General features: G+C 41.3%; 1 protein-coding gene across 2 annotated transcripts; it reads left to right on the forward strand.

Annotated features, from left to right (window-relative positions):
* Window positions 1–6,366: 6,366 nt before the first annotated feature.
* Window positions 6,367–19,415, forward strand: Mrps22 (mitochondrial ribosomal protein S22). Of its 2 annotated transcripts, none has more exons than XM_074059589.1 (8): window positions 6,367–6,553; window positions 8,743–8,909; window positions 9,962–10,126; window positions 12,347–12,490; window positions 13,079–13,162; window positions 14,464–14,609; window positions 18,024–18,132; window positions 19,219–19,415. In XM_074059589.1, the coding sequence occupies exons 1-8, from the start codon at window positions 6,382–6,384 to the stop codon at window positions 19,312–19,314; spliced, it is 1,083 nt and encodes a 360-aa protein (XP_073915690.1). In that variant the 5' UTR covers window positions 6,367–6,381; the 3' UTR covers window positions 19,315–19,415. The 2 variants fall into 2 exon arrangements, with proteins under 2 accessions (XP_073915690.1, XP_020035764.2); XM_020180175.2 differs by having other exon boundaries at window positions 8,746–8,909.
* The last annotated feature ends 476 nt before the right edge of the window (window positions 19,416–19,891 follow it).

The following is a 19,891-nucleotide window of genomic DNA, read 5'->3' on the forward strand; positions in this document are numbered from 1 at the left end:
CTTGGGCGCAGGGGAGCCAAGTGTCATCTATTACAGATTGTATCTACTATAGCTGTGATGAGGATAGTTGCTGTGGGTGCGAGTCACTGTGGGGGTACCTGAGGTGCCAGGAAGAAGCCAGTCTCAGTGCCTTTGACATTTATGTCCCTGTGCTATAGGATGGAGGGTCTGCATCACAGATAAACATAGCCTCTTCCTTTGGCGATGATTTTCTGTTTTAAAAGTGCAGTTTGGGGTAAAATTGTAGTTCAGTGGATGCTGTCAGAAGAGTAGACAGTGTCGTGTGGAAAGCTGGAGGTAAACAAATAACTCCAGGGTTGGAGAAACTGAGTAATTCACCCTCCCCACCCCCACCATCTCATGGAGGGCAGTTGCCCCTCTTTTTCTCTGTTGGGCCACATTCTGTCTATATAATTTCTGGAAGTCTCAATGTTTTTTTTTTTTTTATCCCTGAAATACATGTGAACTTGGTTTTCCACCATGACAGTTGCCACAGAAACCAGAGTTTAGCTTAGTCTCTCATTGAGTAAATTGGGTGGTTGTGGGCAAAACCCTTGACCTAAGAACCTCAGCTTAGGCATATAGAGGATGGAAGATCAATGCCCTGTCTACCTCACCAATGTGCCATGGCAACCAACACGATGAGACTCTAGTATGCTCCAGGTGAGAGGAAGGTGATATGGCTAGTTGCATCTTTCACCAATCCCACCACTGTTCAGAGTTTTCCTGCTCAGACTCGGGCTTGCCTGGGCTTCTAGGCACATCTTCAAATGTTTTCCCTTTTCTTCTAAAGCTTTCAGAAATAGTTTCTTGGTGGGCTGACAAAGCGACTCAAGTGGTAGAGCACCTGCCTAGCAAGTGTGAGGCCCTGAGTTCAAACCCCAGTACCACCAAAAAAAAAAAAAAAAAGATAGTTTCTTGGCTGTAAGATTCTGGCTCTATTTCTGTACTGTTACTTGTTGTCTCACCATTTGGTGGGCTGTGTCTCAACCTTGTGCCCAGCCCCGAGAAGTTCTTCAAGCTTCTTACTCTTGTAGCTCCTTACAAAACCTTACCTCTTCTCAGCTGATGACTTTGCTTTCATTTGCTCAGAAAGAGAGGCACGAGGCAGGAAGGGCTTCTGATTTCCTTTTCACAACTTACTCGCATACCAGCCATCTTAAGTTCCTTCCTTCTTGACACAAAGATCACTTCCTATCCGCTGCCAGTGTCTCCACTTAGAATCTTCATTCTGAAAGCCTCTCCAGAACCTTCTTACTGCAGGATCTTTACTTTTCCCCTTGCTATTGGTCCTTCTCAGGGAACAACAGGATTTTGGTCATGAAATTTGTATCTTATAGGAACATGGTGGGGAGGGTTGACTCTGAACACGGCAGGGGAAAAATCTCAGGATGAGAGCAAAAGTGGGGCAGGTGTGAGCCTTGGGGAGGCTTCGAGTATAGGATATTGAAGATTATACAGCAGTTGCAAGGGTGTTTTTGGGGAGCACAGGAGTTCTTGGATTGTCCAGAATATCCCTTTCTTCACTGGACTCTATCCCTCCTCTCTCCATCCCTCTCTATGACTTCTACCCCCATCCACATCTTGAATTCTCAAATCTCAGGGCAAAATCCTACTCTTTTTAGGGAAACAAAAGTTCGGACCCTGTTAAATCACCTATTGGGTTATTGAGATAGCACTATACTTTTCTATTGTAAATAATAGGAAATAGTTCCTGTTCTGCAGAGCTGGTGATCTCTGAAGATATGACCTGATGAATGCTACCAATAGCTGCAGCCAGCTGGTCTTGGCACTTTCAGATGGCACTCTCACTCTCCTGATCCTCCAGGAGTGAATATGCCTACATTCAGACCAATTAACCTCTCTTACCAGGAATTTGGATTTGGTGGACAGCATGTAGTTACAACTAAGTTATTAGGAAAACAGCCTCCAGTTGAGAGATTTCTTAAGGTCTTGCCTCTGGTGCTCTTGGAGCAGCTACTTCCAATCCTTCCCAAGGCTTGGCTGTTCCAGATTTCCTTTAAAGTCTATGAAATATGCAACATCCTTCCAATCACTGCCATCTGTGTCTACTCAGGAAAGATTTGTATTGCTTGTAACCAGAGAACCTCTGAAGACATTCTTCAGTAAGTAACTGAATTGCCACCACGCAATCTTCTCACACTTCTGTGTTTGTCAGTTTTGTCATCACTGTGACCGAATATCTAACCAAACAACTTAAAAGGCGGGAACACTTATTTTAGTTCACAGGTTCAGAGGGTTTAGTCCATCATGGTGGGGAGGGCATAGTGGAGGAGAGACGTTCATATTATGGTGGCTAGAAAGAAGAGAAAAGAGAATAAGGAAGGACCAGGACAAGATATACCCACAAGGACATACTCTCCAGTGCCCTACTTCCTCCAACTAATCCCCCACCTCTTACCTTTCAACATCTCCCAATAATGCCATCATACTATGAATCTATCAGTGGATTAATAGATTCACAAGGTCAGAGCCCTGACCACCTAATTGTCTCTGGAAATGCTCAGAGGTGTGCCTTACCAGTCTTCTAGATATTTTTAACCCAATCAAGTTGACAATCAAAATTAACCATCACATGCCTCCTTTATGAAACACTCAGCATTGGATCCTGATAGTACTTTATGCTCAAAGTCCAGGCCACGCATGGTGGCTCACAGTTGTAATCTCAGCTACTTGGGATGCAGACATTGGGAGGATCACAGTTCAAGGCCAGCCTGGGCAAAAAGTTAGCAAAATCCACCCCCCATCTCAACCAATGATAGTATGTGCCTGTCATCCCAGCTTTGAGGGAGGAATAGGTAGGAGAATCACAGTCCAGGCTGGCCCTGGGTAATAAAAAAAGGTGACACCCTATACAAAAAATAAATGAACAAAAAGGGCTGGGGGAATGGTATAAGTAGTAGAGCACTTGCCTAGAAGTGTGAGGCTCTGAGTTCAAACACCGGTACTTCCAGAAAAAAGAGAAAAAATCTATAAGATAAATGCTATGACATATGATTCATATGAAGATGAGTTTCTAAGGCTCTGAAATTGTGGACATTTGTCAAATGTTACAGCTGGAAACTCATTAGGTGAGGAAACTCACTGTAGCCCAAGTAAAGATTCATGAAGAGGAAGTGGGGGGCTCTTTGGACAAGACAGCACCTTTCTCCATCTCTCTCCACACAGTCTCCCTGTGCTTCTGAGACCAGCTCCATTTTCCTGCCTTTCTCTGCATACTGACTTCCTCTGCTCACTCATCAGTGAGTACATTGCTGCAAAAAGCTTCTCCAGCCCAATCTCTAAACAGTCATTTGCTTTAGGTTTCTACCACCAACTATAGTTTCTGTGACTCTTAGTTCAGATTACTGAGAGAAATTCTACTTGGGTAGGCTGAAAAATGTCCCTCTTACTTCACTTACCCCCAAATATAATTACTTCCTAATTTCTTGAACTTGGAAACATTTCCTTATATAGAAATAGAATCTTTGCAGATATGATTAAGATAAAGACCTTAACATGAGGCCATTATACTGGATTATCAAGGTTGACCCCCAAAGACAATCATGTACATCCTTATAAGAAAGAGAGGCAAAGGGACATTTGGCATAAACACAAGAGGAGAAGCCGATGTGAAGGTGGAGGCAGAGACTGGAGGAATTCAGTCACAGTCAAGGAACATTGGAAAATACCAGAAGCTGGAAGAGACGTGGACAGATTCTATCCTATGGTCTCCTGAAGGGAGCAGAGATCTGCTGATTCTTTGATTTCAGCCCACTGACATTGATTTCAGATTCATGGCATGCAGAATTTTGAGATAATATCTGTTATTTTCATCTACCAAATGCGTACTAATGTGTTACAGCAGTTACAGGATGTTAATCTAGACTCCTGAATTAAGTGTCCACCACTGCCCATCAGCTGTGTCTGGAGGATATTTATAGGAAAAATATAACCACTGAGACCTGCTCTCCTAACAGAGACTAAAAGGAGGAAGTAGAGGACTGATTCTCAGAGAATAGTTTGGGCTGGGTGACATGTACATGCATCCTACTAGCACCCCCAACACAGATATGAAAAAAACTATTAGGAAGTGCCGGGCAACAGCCATGCCCGAATCAGTGCCAAGCCTAGGGCTGACCTCTTCTCCTACCCGAACAGGAAATGAGTTCATAAGAAGAGTTCTTTTTTCCATTTTTATTAGCATATGTTCATTGCTCAGGGAGGTGTCATTGTTACATTTCCGAATAGCCTTACATTGTATGTTGGTTAGATAGTTCCTAATCAGAGTTCTTAATGGTGTCAAAATCAAACAAAAATACACATATGTATTTTTGAAATTTTACAGAAACTTTATTTGGGAATAAACAAAGAATAGGATTGTAAACCAGAACATACAGGCACAGACTGGATGCCCTTTAGTTATGCCCAAAGAACAAAGGTAAGAATAAGGGTTTTATTAGGACAGAGAAATCTACATACATTTTGAAAGAAGTTTTTGCTTTTTGGCACTTTTGGTGCTTATGAGAACTGGCAAGTTCTAACTGGAAAGCAGAGATGTTAGTATGTAAATTTTATTTTATTTTTACATTTACTTACATATACATTATTTGGGCCACCTCCCTGCCCCCGAACCTGTTCTGCTCTCCTCTGCTTTTGTAGAAGAAAAAAACATAAACGATAATAAGAAAAATGTGTTATTTTTGCTAGTTTAAGATAAAGATAGCTATACAGGGAGATTCATTGTGTTGTTTTCATGCATGTGTGTATTACAACCCAAATTGATTCATTTCTACCAAACCTCTTCATTACTTCTTAGTCCCCTTCCCATAGTGGCCTCTGCCAGTTTAAGATTATTGTATTCGTTCCTTCACAATGAGCACATCAACCACATTCAAGTTTTTGATTTCCTTCCCTTTCCCTATCCCACCCCTGCATGGTCTCTCCTTAGTGTGTGACCCATGTCTAATAATGTAAAAGTAATCTTAAGGTCATATTTGGCAGTTTCACTTTTAGCAGCTAAGTAAAAATATCCTAAAGATAAGGCAGGCTGTTTCTGCAGACTGGTTCTTGAGATAGATCCTAGGAGAAGGTGTCCACAGACTGTTTCCCTTGACTGCATTTTAGTCAAACATGATGGAAATGACCCCATTTTGCATGATGAATTTTCACAATGGGGAGTGAGGAAGAAAAGAAAATAAGTTAGCAGTTAAATCTCTGCATCCAGCTATTTCAAACAAGTGTTTACTTAACAACTTTCTTTTGCCAAGCACTGGGATAAGGGCTTACTTAGCACTTACCAATCTATAGTCTGAACAGACAGGGTAGTTGGGAAAGAATATAACAGAACCATTCAGTCATTCACTTTTTATTCAACAAATATTTGCTGTGCACATAGATGTACTAGAACAGGTGATATTACATAAAATCTGTAGAGTAACTATCTTCATAGGGTGAGGAAAAAACAAGCAGACAAATAAGCAAAATACAGTAAGTCAGCCTTATTCACAAATTTATTAGCCATAGTTTTGGCCAAATGTCAAAAATAAATTTGAAAAAATCAAAAGATTTCAAAATCAAAAAATTTAAATTCTTGCGTGCATTACCCAGTTCACTTGGTGTGGAGAAGTTCTCAGGCAGTCCTACATAATCTTCAGTTGTGTTGAAATCTTTGCGTGATCTATGGATTGTTTCCCTGCCTTTAATTTTGTGAAAACATGCCTCCCAAAAATGGTGCCCCCTAACACACAGTAAAAGTTAATGAGCTTAATTTAAGTGATAAAGTGAAAACTGTGGAATTGTTAGAAGGTGGCATTGTCTTTAGTGGAACCTGGGCAGCACTGTGGGAAAATTGAAGGAAGCATCTGCAGGACGGTACTGAACTCTAAGCAGGTTTTCCCTCAACAATGGTCTCCTTGCAACCATATGCCTTGTTAGACCAAGTGTCTAACCACAAATTGTGAAAAGAGCTACGAAGGAAAGGAATGAGTTATAAAACAGGTTATTTGGTAGTGTTGATGGTAACAGGGCTCCGAATCAGGAGCGGAGGAGAAGTGTGAATGGAGAAGTCCAACAGGCAAAATGGATTTAAACCTAGGGATGGTTTTATGGCAAAATGTGTTAATTAGTTATTTAGAACCATGGAAACGAATACAAGAACCAGGGAAATGAGCACTTGTCGAACTTTGGCTGCATGCGTGGGGAGAGACAAGAGCACCCTCTACTTGTGAATAGGTAGTTTCAAGGAACAATCCATTGTAGGCCCAAAAGGCTCCAGGTACACTCCGCTCCAATAGACTACATTTCCCAGAATGTCACAGGAACAGCCCGTGAACCGGAAGTTTTTCTCGTCACTTCCGGCGCAAGTTGCCGCTATTAAGCATGGCGGCGGTGAGAAGCCGTGTGTGTGTGTGGAGGTTCCTGACAGGTACTCGCGGCACGAAGCAGGTCTGTGTCGGGGTCCGAACCCAGCGCCAGCCCGATGCTGTGCTCCAGCGGCCTCTCCAGCCCTTCGAGGGCGGACTGCCGTGCCGCCGGCTCAGCTCCGAGGCCGGTGAGTGACCTGCCAGTCGTCCGCGGGGCCGTTCTCCCGGGAGACTAGAAGCTGCCTCTGACTGGCCGGAACCGCGCGGCTCTTCGCGCGATGCCCTCTCACACTCGGTGGACTTCGGTCTGTTTCTGCGGGGGCTGTCATCGCCCCGGTTTATCCTCTGAGTCAGTCACCAGCAGTCCCTGAGCTCCGCGCCTTGCAAAGCACCGCGCCAAGCTTAGGTTTAGGTGACACAGTAACCAAGGCCTCGCGGGTTCTGCCCTGGGGGAACGCAAAGCCCAGGCCGTGCGCTGTGACCCGGGCTGTGATGGGGGACGCACAGAAAAGGGGCCCTCAAATTGGGTTGGACGGGCAGCGATGGCTTCCAAAGCTGACACCTGGCTAACCATGCTAAGGAGAAAACAAAATGCATTCCGAGCAGAGGGAATATGCAAAAGCCCAGAAAAGAGACTGAACACAGGTGTTTTTTGGAGCTAGGATCGATAGGGTTTGATTATAGCTTTAGACTGTAGGCTTAAAAGGAAAAATCAAGGTATCTTCTCATCTTTCTGGCACCAGCAGTTGAATGGAAGGTACCATTTATACCAAGGCGGAAAAAATTAATTTGTAGGAACAGGTTTTATTGTGGAGTGGTGGTGGTGGTGCAGGAGTAGATCAGGTGAGAAGGGAAGGGAGGCATAATTAAATCTGTTTTAGACATAATTTGAGGTGCCTTCAGATTCTGGTGTTTAGTATACACTAGTTGAGGAACATCAGTAAAAATGGTAACTAAAGTTGGACATCTGGGTGAGATTGATTTGAGTGTAGTGCTACCTACTGTGTGCTGGACACTCGAAGAGACTGTGGTGCCAGAGATGAGTATAGGACAGAGTTCTGGTCTTCAGAGAGCATTTCATCTAGACGGGGATGCACGGAAGCAAGCAGATCACTATAGCTTGTTTCTAAATGATGCCAGAAGTAATTGATGAGTTTTAAACTTGTCAGTCATCTTGATTATGTTTTTAGGAGGTTACTCTTAAGTAGTCTCTGTGGAGAATGGTTTATAGTGAGGCCAGCAAGGAGTCAGGAAGGCTAAGGAAAGGGACAATGATGGCCTTGACTAGAGTAATGACATTGGGAAATGGAGAGATTAAAATGGGAATAATTGTAGTGTGTACTTCATAGCATGCTGAGTATATAAGTTAGTTAGCTTAGTAAGGACTGGCATACTAGAAATAATAACTGTTAGTGGTTATCATTATCGTTATTTTTACTACTTATCTTGACTTCATGTGGTGGGTATAGGATAAATCAGGAATGATTTGGGTTTTCTGGCCTATATGACCTTAAGGATAGTGCTGAGATAGAGAACAGTAGGAAAAGCAGGTTTGAGACAAGAGAAAGTTTGAGACAGGAGAAAGTTGGGTGATATAGAAGTGCAGATTCAGTGTCCATTGGGTAGTTTATTGGTAAAGGGATCTTGGCTAGAGATTCAAATTTTAGAGTCTCCAACATATGAATATAGTTAAAATTATAGGAAGCTAAGAGAACATCCCGTGAGAACATGAGAAGGGAGGAAAGAAAAGGAAATAGTTCAGAATTCAGCAGAATACCAACATCCATAGGACTAGGAGGGGAAGAAGAACCGGGGAACAGATGGCTTTTTTGCTTTCAATTTTCCTAATGGCTATGGAAAGTGAGGCAAAGGGATGGGTAACATACATGAGGCAGAACTGAGATTAGATTGGAAGTGACCTAGGCTCTGCTACCAGACAAAACTTGGAAAATCCTGACTATGTCCTGAGATAGTTGTCTTTGTGTCCTCATGAGCATCCTCATTTATAAAATTGGGATATTAGTTCCTATTTTGTGCACTGTTGTAAGCATTCTTGAAAATGTATGTTATGCATAGGTTATAGGTGACAGAGCTGATAGCTCAATGGCAAGTGCTTGCCTGGCATGCATGAGGCCCTGAGTTCCATCCCCAGCATTGCAACAAAACCAAAAAGCCTAAAATATGGGAGATAATAGCTGTAAATGTCAACAGCCATTATATCATTATCGTATTATTTTTCTGTTGCTTCCTGTAGTAGACTTTTTGTCAGAGACTGTATCCTCATCAGAGTGAATGTTTGGTAAATTTTAAATGAAAGTTGAATGAATGAAAGAATCTCATAGTATTAGTATTGTGCAGTGCTTCTTATCCATTTTAGCAGAATCTGGTAGCTCAGAGATGAAGAAACCTACATTTATGGATGAGGAAGTTCAAAGTATCCTTATCAAGATGACAGGCTTGAACTTGCAGAAGACTTTTAAGCCAGCTATACAAGAATTGAAGCCACCAACCTATAAGCTGATGACCCAGGCACAGTTGGAAGAGGTATGTGAACTTAAGTTTATTGGTAGAATACTTTAAGGGATTAACCAAGATTTCCAGAGGTCCCTGCAGATGCTTATAACTGCTTATCCATATCACTAGGGGGTGTATCAGGCATAGAATTGAGAAAGGAAGTGTGAGAAGGCAGGCACACAGGAGCTAGGGCTGTGACCAGAATTAAGCAGACTGGGGTATGTGGGTGAGGTCTGGGTATCCAAGCAGAGGCTGCTTTCAGCCCCAAACCATCCTGAGCATCCTTCCTTTTTCCTGCCTGCCCCAGCTCCCTTCCCGGAGAAACAGCTACTGTGTGCTGCCTTGGGGCTGAAGCTTTGATGGCATTCTGAGATCCTGCTGAACTGCTTCCTACTCCAGACACCAGTGTCCTGGAGCCATGGGTACTGAGTCCTTTGTGGAATACATTTTGATGTATGAGTATGTGAAGCATTAATACTCTTCTTTCTGATTCAAAAGTAATTTAAAATTGTAGCATAAAATTAAAATATCCTATAGTGTATCATATGAAGAGTGAAAGTCCCCTTTTTACCTCTCAGAGGTAACCATTGTGAGTAATGTGGTCATTGGTTAAGAGCATAGACTCTGAAGTTGGGTGACCTGGATTCAAATCCCAGTGCTGGAACTTCCTAGCAATTTACTTAACAACTGTGTCTCTCTTTTCTATCAAATGGAACGATAATAGTAGCACCTAGCTCATAAGGTAGGTGTGGGGATTAAGTGAGGCAAATACATTTAGAGTGATTGGTTGATACCTGACACAGATGCAGTCCTCTGCTTTGTTGCAAGCAGCTCTTACAGCCTGGCACTGTTTCATAACAGACTTCTGTTGTTGAGTTAAGCCTGTAACTGGTGCTCTTACCTATACCACAGGCAAGGGCCAGGGTCCACCATTTCAAGTCTGGCTTTCCACTCACTGATTCATGGCCACAGCTTCTTTTCTTTGCAGTCTTTAGCATTTTTTATGTGTAGCTACTTTTGTTAGATGATCCTTTTGGTCTGTAACCTTGTGACTTTCTTTAAAAAATGTTTTATTTCATTAGGCTACCAGACAGGCAGTTGAGGCAGCTAAAGTACGATTAAAAATGCCACCAGTTCTGGAAGAACGAACACCAATAAATGATGTATTAGCAGAAGATAAAATTTTGGAAGGAACAGAAACACATAAATATGTGTTTACTGATATATCACATAACATACCACACCGGGTAAGTGTCTAATTGCAAAATGATCTTTGTTTGAAGTTCTCCCATGTGGAGATGGGTCTGAGGGATGCTGTGACCTGCTTCTCTCTGAAGCTTCCAAACTAGAGTTCTTGTGACTGGGTGAGACTCTTCTGGAAGATAAAATATAAGGAGTACCGAAGTGCAGACCAGCCCACATCATTTTGTTACCATTGCCCTACAGATTATGGACTCAGTAGATTTCAGATTGATGGCAAATAGACACATGTGCTTAGACAGAACAAAACATGTAGGGCCAGACAGAAACTCACTAACCACAAATGGACAAAAATTACAAGGCAATGTTGGAAGGAAATTCTTTTTGCCCAAGTTGTACTGATTTCCTGTGTGGAAACTTTTGAGAAGAGGGAGTGATTTTATCCTGTTTATTTTTTGATGATGCCAAGAAACTCAGACTTCCAGTGGATTTTCACTTTCCAGACTTTCAGTAAGAGTGACAGCTGTTTTCTCAGAGAATTTTCAGACATCATCACTTTTTATTCTCTGGCTCATATTCCCTGCTTGCCAATTTAAAAGAACACTCTGGCATTTAAAAAAAATCAGTTTTGTATTTGAGTCTTGGAAGTAAAGAAAGAGAGTTACTTATAATTAGTTTATTAGAACACTACAGAATGCTGAGTTTGGGGGAGATCCCATATTAGTCACTCTTTGATCACTTACAATTACAATTAGAAGACATTTCAACTATGCCCTTGTTTGTGCACTCAGTCATCCTCATACCTGTCATAATGATCAAGAATCACAATTCTCATCATAAATAGAATTTTTGTTTTGTTTTACTTTAATAATTTATGTTTGCAAGGCTGGTAGTAGGAGCATTTTAGCAAATCAAAAGAAATTTGGGATTCTGGTTTTTCAAGTTAACAAACTCCTACTGAGGAAAAGTTATCTTTTACATCTAATTTTTTTTTGTTGTCTGTGTGCAGTATTTGATGAAAGTTTTAATTAGTTTATCCTCAGAACACATCCAGAGACTCTCACTCCTCTGTAGAGAGTCGATACCATCTGGTTAATTTATACAGTAGTCAGATACGTCATCAATTATCAGCAGTATGCAAAGCTCTGGGTGTTGCAAAGAATTATCCTCCATATTTCCTGACCTTTTCCAGTTATATAACAATATATGGGAAGTGTTAGGAATCTTGCATATAACCAGTTGCCAGCTAAATTATGAACAGTGGGTGTACTCAGAGGAAGAAGTGATCTCATGGCCTGGGATTTGGTAGTGGACCAGCCCTCTGATATTTATGTTTCATGCCAGTATGAGAAGTCATAGAGGTACAGATTTTAGACTACACATTCTTGGGTTTTTTTTTCTTTTATCCCAAAGACTTTAAACTCAGATTATAAAGTGGCCAAAATCTGTTTAGGTGAGACTTTGGGATGGGGAAATGAAATTATTTGAAAAGGTCGGGAGGCAGTACTGGGGTTTGACTCAGGGCCTCACACTTGCTAGGCAGGCACTCTACCATTTGGGCCACTCAGCCCTGTTTTGTGTTGGGTGTTTTTGAGATAGAGTCTTGTGTAATATTTGCCCTGGCTGGCTTCAAACTGCTATCCTCCTGATCTCTGCCTTCTGAGTAGCTAGGATTACAGGTATGAGCCACCAGCGCCCAGCTTTGAAAAGGTCTTATAAACCATCTTTCCTCCATAATGGATTTAGGTGAATCTCAAGTTGGTATTTTTTTCTTACTGTATATTAATTGTAAAAAAAGGTTTCATTGTGATATTTCCATACATCCATTCACTCCCTCTATTACTCTTTATTCCCACCCCCCCCTTTTCAAACAGTTTTTCATAGATTTCATTGTTCTGTTTTCATACATGCATATGAAGTTCTTCGGTCATATTTGCCCCTCATATCACCCTCTTCTTTCACTTTTTTAGATCAGTTTTAGTTGCACCATTTCATGCACTGAACCCCGGTTAGCACCATAGTTTATACTCAACTCAAGTGTAGATCTCTGATAGTACATCCCTGATAAGTGAAGGAAGTGTCAAACCTTGCCAAGTCTCTGAGGTTTAAAATTGAAACATCAGGGCATGGTTGCATTTTGTTTCTAAGTTGCATTTTATGTTACTAATTGCAAATTACAGTTGCAGTTCTTAACAATTGACTTGGTGGGACACAGAAACTAAACGTAAGTCCTCACAACTCATCTTTTATTATGTTTTCTATTTTAGGAGCGTTTTGTTGTTGTCAGAGAACCAAGTGGCACACTGCGCAAAGCCTCTTGGGAAGAGCGGGACCGGGTAATACAAATTTATTTCCCAAAAGAAGGTCGTAGAGTTTTGCCACCAATAATTTTTAAGGAAGAAAACCTTAAGGTAAGGTGAATTCTATTTTATATTCTAGACTCTGTGATGATGATTTGTTGGTTGAACCAGTTGGCTCTGCTGCTTGGAGACTTGCCTTGATCAACACAGTTTCTTTTTTTTTTTTTTTTTTGAAATATTAGTTGTTTTATTTATTTATTTATTTATTTTTTCATTTTTCTTTTATTATTCATATGTGCATACAAGGCTTGGTTTATTTCTCCCCCCTGCCCCCACCCCCTCCCTTACCACCCACTCCACCCCCTCCCGCTCCCCCCCTCAATACCCAGCAGAAACTATTTTGCCCTTATCTCTAATTTTGTTGTAGAGAGAGTATAAGCAATAATAGGAAGGGACAAGGGGTTTTGCTGGATCAACACAGTTTCTAATGGTAACTTGATCAGGGGTTTCCCTTATAATTGGCTTAGCTATGATTTGAATCCAGGTGTGACAGTCACAAACCCTGTGTTGTTTCTTTATGCCTTTTGATGGGTTACATAGGTGACCTGTTTGTGGATGGGCAGAACTGTCATGGCTCAGGACAGGTACTAAACTTTTGTGTTCTTCTCATCTGAGTTCAATTCTTCTACATGATTTTAGACCATGTATAGCCAGGATCGGCACGCTGATGTCCTCAATCTCTGTGTTGCCCAGTTTGAGCCAGATTCCACTGAATATATCAAAGTAAGTATGTTTTATAGTTTCTAAAATACTGGTTTAAGTATTGTTGTGAGTAAGATTTTTAATCTAGCACAATGAGTTTGGTCATAAGCTTTGATACAAGGGGGAGGGAAATACTTTAATGTTTATTGAGTACAGATGTGTGTCAGGTATATGTTTTATCCTCATAACAACCCTAAAGGATGAGGAGTTTAGACTTGGAGGGTTAGATGGTGTGCTGAAAGTTGCATTCCTAGTAAGTGGTAGGGTTAAGACCAGGTGATAACAAAGCCTGTTCTCTTTTAAATTACCATATGGGAACAAAGCTACTTACTAAAATTTGACAAAGTACAGTATGTGTGTCTTACAGCTCAGTAAGTACATATTCATGAGTACCTATTACATGTAAGTTATTATCATGGGTGGTGCAGGTGATAATATAAACTAGGATAGGGTGTGCTGCATCAAACCAGCTGTCCAGCAGTGATTGTGTAGATGGATGCTAGGTAAGTATGCAGGTAATTGTCACCGTAACAATGGTTGAATGATGAGAGAAGGTTACAGAGTTACAGAGTGCTCTCAAGGAGGGTTCTAGAAGGGTAGTGGACATTGTGGCAGGGGAAGTTTGTTGAGCAGAGATGTTTCAGGTAGAGAATGGAGGGAACAACAGGCAGAAAGTAACCAAGTATGTTTGAGACATGGCCAGATACCTGGTTTCCTTGAACATGCAGTGTTCAAGGACAGGTCAGTGGCCACCTCACAAGGTGACCTTGATGCCAGGCTGAGGACCCTGGACTTCAGTAGGTCTTCCAGAGCCGTTTGAACAGAGGAAACCCTTACCAGAGTCCTTATCTAGGAAGATGATCAGGAAGGAGAGCTGAAGGTACGTCAGTTAGAAAGATGGATTGGTGAACTGATGGGATGGGGTACTTGGTGGGAAAGAGGAGGAGTAAAAAATTTCTTTTTTCCCAGTGACCAAGAGATGGTGGCACACTACCCAGTTGTCTGTATATGGAATTGGTGCTTGCTTAGCAGTGTCTGGCTGCTGCAGGGTAACTGAGAAGGCTGTGAATGTTGGACTGTTTGCTGAGGCTGCCGTATGCTTTCCAGATTAGTGTCACATAGACAAGCTCTTCTTTCGTAACAGAACTCTCCTGCCCACATAAGGTGGGCAGTATAGGGATGGTCTTGACTGATAGTGGAGTGGGTAGATCTGGTTATACTCACTTTCCTAGGCAGTACTCATGCTAGTCAGCGTAAACCAAATAACGCTGCTCACTTCCTTTTATTTTCCGTTTCTGAAGAGTTGCATTTTATGTGGGTAGGTTCATTACCAGACCTACGATGATATAGACAAACATGGAAAGTATGACCTTCTACGTTCAACAAGACACTTTGGTGGAATGGCTTGGTATTTTGTAAATAAGAAAAGGATTGATGGTTTGCTGATTGACCAGATTCAGAGAGATTTGTAAGTATGATCTGAGTAGGTAAAAAAGTAAAAGAATCATTCTTTTTTTTTTTTTGGTGGTACTGAGGTTTTGAACTCAGGGCCTTGTGCTCACTAGGCAGGCAGTCTACCATGTAGCCCGTTTTTGGCTTAGTTATTTTTGAAACAGGGTCTTGCATTTCTGCCTAGGGTCAGCCTTGGACCACAGTCCTATCTGTGCTCCTGTTTAGCTACAATTACAGGTGTGTACCTCCATGCCCATCTTGTTGGTTGAGATGGGGTCTGATTTTTTGCCCAGGCTGGCCTTTATCCTTGGTCAGAAGGATGAAGTAGCTGAGATTGTAGGCATGTGCCACCATGCCTGGCCCAAACCACTCTTACTGCTCTTAAGAATAAATCTTTATTTAAGCTATGGTATTCTCCCAGAATAACAGTATATTCTCCAGTGATAAATGGAAACTTTCACTTGCTCCAGTTTTCTGGGTTTGTTCTTTTGGCATAACCCAGTTTGCTTTCATGTTGTACAAGTACAAACAAGGCTGGATGATTTGAAAGAGTAAGTGGTTTTGGGTTTGTATGGTAGACTAAATATTGATCCATGCTGGACTGACCAGTGCTCCCTGGGTGTCAGTGAACTTTCCAAATACCCAAAAGGGGATTAAATAGGAAAGTAGATGTAAGCTCTGGTGCATGCTTGTTTTCTGGTAAAACTACTTACAGAGCTTTCTGGTAAGTCATCATCTAACTTAGGAAAATAACTTTCGCTTTGATAGCCCTTGTTTTTTCAGGGTTTCTAAGACATCAAAAACGTTATTTTCAGGGTGGTGTGGAACAAGAAATTTCTCACATTTTAGCATCAGGCTGGTGTGCTCCCTGGTTTGTGTGTGAAAATAACACAAGCACACCTCGTTCTAACATGCTTCTCTTCTCTGGGCTGTATGTTTTGATAAACTGAAGATTCGTGACAACCTTGTGTTGAGCAAGATTTTTGATGCCTTTTTTCCAGATGATTATTGGCATTTTGTAGAAGAAGTATCTTTACATGAAAGGAGTTTTTTTCCTTTTCAGTAAACAGAACGTTGTACACCTCAGTAGCCTACTATGTAGTGTAACTGTCTGCACTGGAAACGATTCATGTTACTCACTTTATTGCAGTGGTTTGGAACCAAGCCCACAATATTTCTGAGATATGTCTGTAGTCTACAACTTGCGATAAAACTGAGAATTGTTTTTGCATATCTGTGGTAGTTGGGTTAGGAAGGCCAAAATGACAAGGAAGCCAGCATGGCTGTGGTGAGAGTCAATTTTCCACAAATAAGCCTCGCTGGACACTGAAGTCAGAGCAAGAGGATTTAGTAAATATTGCCACCTTCAGACTGTTAGTAGTTTTTGACTCGAGTATCTTACATAATTTGAATGATACACACAAAGGTAAGGCATTTAGAACTAGAAGCCTCCACACGTGCCGTCTAAGACATGCAGCCCACTTTGGAAAGAGTCTTTCTCACAGAAAGTGCTCCTAATGGTGATTCCAGGCCAGCCCGCTTCCAGCACGTGAGGTGCAGGTCAGAAGGCGGGAAGAGAGCATTCCTTCATTCCCCACAAGCAGGCGACTGGTGGTGTTGGGGATGCTCAAAAGTGACATGCCTTTGTGTATGTATGTGACCTGTGAATGTAGTCATTCTAAACTTATTAAAACAATGCTTTTGTAACACATTAGAACAACATAAACGTTTCAGTTTGAAACTCAGCTGTCTGCTGAGCGGTATTCTAGTATTAGTCCTTATCACGTGGAAGCTTCACATCTCAAGTGGTTCATGCATGCTGGGAGAGAGGTTTGAGAACTTACTTAACCCCTCTTGAGGTCATTCTGAATGGACAGTAAGCTGGCTGCAGATTCCAGGCTGGACAGTAGAGGGTGCACTCCTTACTGAGTAGAGACCCAGAGACCAGGCCGGAATTCAGATTTTGTGCAAACTTATTTCAGACTCAGGTCCCACAGTTGGTTTTGTAGAGATCCTTTTAAGATATTTTTGAAAGTAGTAATTATTGCTCTTAATTTTAAATGTGGACAGGGAATTAGGCTACATTTAAATTGTCCTGTGCAGGCATCACACTTCAGCTTGAACTTCACGAAGTCCTATGTGATTCTAATATGTAGATACCCACAGGCCACGTGCCTAAGCTCTTAATTCTTTTTATCTTTTCTTTGGGAAGACATTTTGTTGCTACATTTATTGGACCTTTTTTTAGATTATAACAAGCTCCATACACGTGCAGTGAACAATTTTGATTTTTACCTCTGAAAAGCTTTTCTATGTGAGCAGCTTTGGCTTGTTTGCTCGGGAGATGGCATTTAGGGTGGGATAAGCCCAGAGCATTCCTTCAGGTTTTCATGGCTTGAGGAATTCTGGACTTGTTCCCACTGTCACCTGTCACCCTGCTCTTTATCCCCTACCTCAGGTAATGGAAGTGGGGAAGATAAAAGGTTGATAACTGGGGGTACCACTGAATTAGGGTGTCCTCACCCCTCCATCTCCAAGTAGAAGCCAGTAGCTCACTGAGTTAAGTGTACCCAGCAGACCTTAAAACATGAGCAATTTGAAAGGTTGTCTTTGTGTCTCTACCCCGCCAGCTTTGAGGTGGCAAATGGTAGGAAGGCGTTGACTGTAGAAAATATGGGTGATTGCTTGGTTTGTGGACAGCTGGAGAGGTTTTAATGATAGAAATTACACTGAAATTTCTAAAAAGGTAAGTATGACCAGAATTGGATTGTCCTGGCTTCACTGCAGGTAGTTTTGAGTGACACTGCTGATCTAGAGCCTGACTTCCTTATTTGATGTGCTTAACTTCAAATTTGCATTGCTAGGATACTAATTTTTAACTCCTGTGTCCTGTGAATACTCAAGTGGTCTGGGAGTGTTTTCTTGGGATCCTAGGAATTCTTGTATAGAGGCATTTATCCATTAATTCAGTTTAGTGAAAAACTGATTAGCAGATGTCACTGAAAACAAGCAATTTTGAGAACCTTCTGACCACAGCCTCTGCTTATGTGGGAGGAAGTTGTATTTCTGCCCTCTGAGTTTTGTCACTGTTTCATGTTGGTGAAGTCAGCTGGCATGAAGATCATCTACTTTAGGAATGTTGTTTCTGTAGAAAGTGATGTTCCATTTCCAAAAAGAATGTAGCCATATTTGGAATATATTTACTTTCATAAATTGAGCACTTCCTGCAGTGATTCTTGCCCTACCTGCTTCATAGTTAGTGTGAGAACTACTCAGTTTTCCTGAAAATGCTTTTGAAACCATAGAACTTACCCCACACCCCTGCCCGAGGAAAGTCTGAAATGTAATTTAGTTTGTAGTTGGCACACACTTATTATCCTGAAGCAAATGAAGGAAACCCCTCAATGACATTAAGCTCTTTTGCTCTCAGAGTGGATGATGCCACCAGCTTGGTCCATCTGTATCACATGCTTCATCCAGATGGCCGGTCAGCTCAAGAGGCCAAAGAGCAGACTGCTGAGGGAGTAAATTTAATTAAGGTAAAGGGTCTTTTTTCACACTGGCTGTTTCATGGTGATAAGTTGGGAAAAATTCAGAAGTAGGTCCTATTTAATGGTAACTAAACAGATTTGTGAACATGGTACATTTGTGATTTTGAAAGTATCAGGTGTGATTACAGCCCCCATTTTTCTTCATGCTAGATGACTGAAAGACCAGGTGGGGTGGAGGAGGAATGCAGTACATAGACGGGGTGGTGGCATGCTGGGATCTTCAGACAGTGAGCACAGAGGTTCTCTGGAGCACACAAAGGGCCACACTGCATGTGAGGTAGTCAGATAACCAGCAGGCAGGTTGGAAGACTAAAACACATGCCCAAGAGTAGCTTCCTGTTCTTCAGTATGGACACGTTCCCATGGCGGGGAGCAGTGTCAAGAAGAGAGCAGTTGGTGCTCAGATACTTCCAAGCTTTGGTTGTCTATCATTTTGGAACTGTGTAACTCTCAAAACCATGGGCTTACATAGATCTGTGTAAATGCTGAGTTGAGATGATAGGAAGGGAAGGGGAAGTCACTGGGTGATTTAATCGCCTCTGGTGCTCAAAAGCAGACATTGTTTTGTGGAACTTTCTTCTATCCCAGTAATATTCTTTGCATAATATAAAGCAGTTATGCTTACCAAGGACAAAAATATCAGTGATGCTACCCTAACAGGAGTAAAGAGACTATAGTACCAATCCTGATTTTCTGTAATAAGGCAGATTAAGCACAGTGCTTTTGGAGTAAACCTTTGAAGAGAAACGTGAGTGTGCTAGCTCTCATCCTCTAGATTTCTCTTGAACCTAATGGTTTCCATTTTGATCTATCTTTTCTGAAAACAGATGAAAAGGAATGACAGACATTTTCAGGCTCAATTAATATTGCTTCAGCGATGCTGGGTAGTGTTTTTCTGTCCACATACATTGCTTATATACAGGGGGGAAATTATTGTGAAATGTGGAAGAAATGTGGAAGACCTTAATTGGGACTCATCTTTCCTACTATAGAGATGTTAACATCTTGAAACTGACTTTATCAATAGTATATATCATTATTGCTTTAAAACTTCTTTTTTTAAAATCTAAACAGGTCTTTGCAAAAACAGAAGCACAGAAGGGAGCATACATAGAACTAACACTGCAAACTTATCAAGAGGCATTCCTAAGTCGTTCTGCAGCTTCCTGAAAATGCTTAAAAAATTACATTTCATTTCACTAAATACTTCCTCTTTGTTAATACTAAGGTGAATGTTTTAAAATGTCCATATTAAAAGGTACTGATTTATAGCTTTTGTATAATTTTTTTCTTTTTAAATTCTAGATACTGTCTCTTATAAAAATGTAAAGAAGCATTTGTTGGCTTTTTATAAGGGGATAACTAGATTGTATCTGAGTGCCTCATTATGAATTTCTGTATTCATGGTAGAGAGCACAAAAGAAACAAACAGTACACAGAAGCCAGGTTTAACAAGGTCAGAGGAACAGGAGTTGCAGACCCTGATTCCAGAAATGGGTAGTTGGTACACAAAAGTCAGGACGGGGTATAAGAACCCTTGCTAGCCAAGCTATGCAGACTGAGGATCAAGGAAAGGGGTTTAGATAACTATGGGATTGATACCCAGTTCTAAGAAAAATGTGATGGATGATATTTGAAAAGTATAGATTTAGTTATTCAGAGAAGAGAGAATGTGAGGCTGATCCCTTGGTGAGGTATTTTGGCTCTGTCTTCTCAAACTAGAAGTCTATTTTCACTATTCAGAAAG

The sequence above is a fragment of the Castor canadensis genome, chromosome 17 (assembly GCF_047511655.1).
Source record: "Castor canadensis chromosome 17, mCasCan1.hap1v2, whole genome shotgun sequence".
NCBI lineage: Eukaryota > Metazoa > Chordata > Mammalia > Rodentia > Castoridae > Castor > Castor canadensis.

What these genes read in the sequence shown, in the direction of transcription:
- Mrps22 (XM_074059589.1), top strand. Translation starts at nt 6,382, where the DNA reads ATGGCGGCGGTGAGAAGCCGTGTGTGTGTGTGGAGGTTCCTGACAGGT. An exon ending in ATTCCACTGAATATATCAAA is followed by an intron (nt 13,163 to 14,463) that starts GTAAGTATGTTT and finishes TTATGTGGGTAG; the next exon opens with GTTCATTACCAGACCTACGA. An exon ending in AGGGAGTAAATTTAATTAAG is followed by an intron (nt 18,133 to 19,218) that starts GTAAAGGGTCTT and finishes AAATCTAAACAG; the next exon opens with GTCTTTGCAAAAACAGAAGC.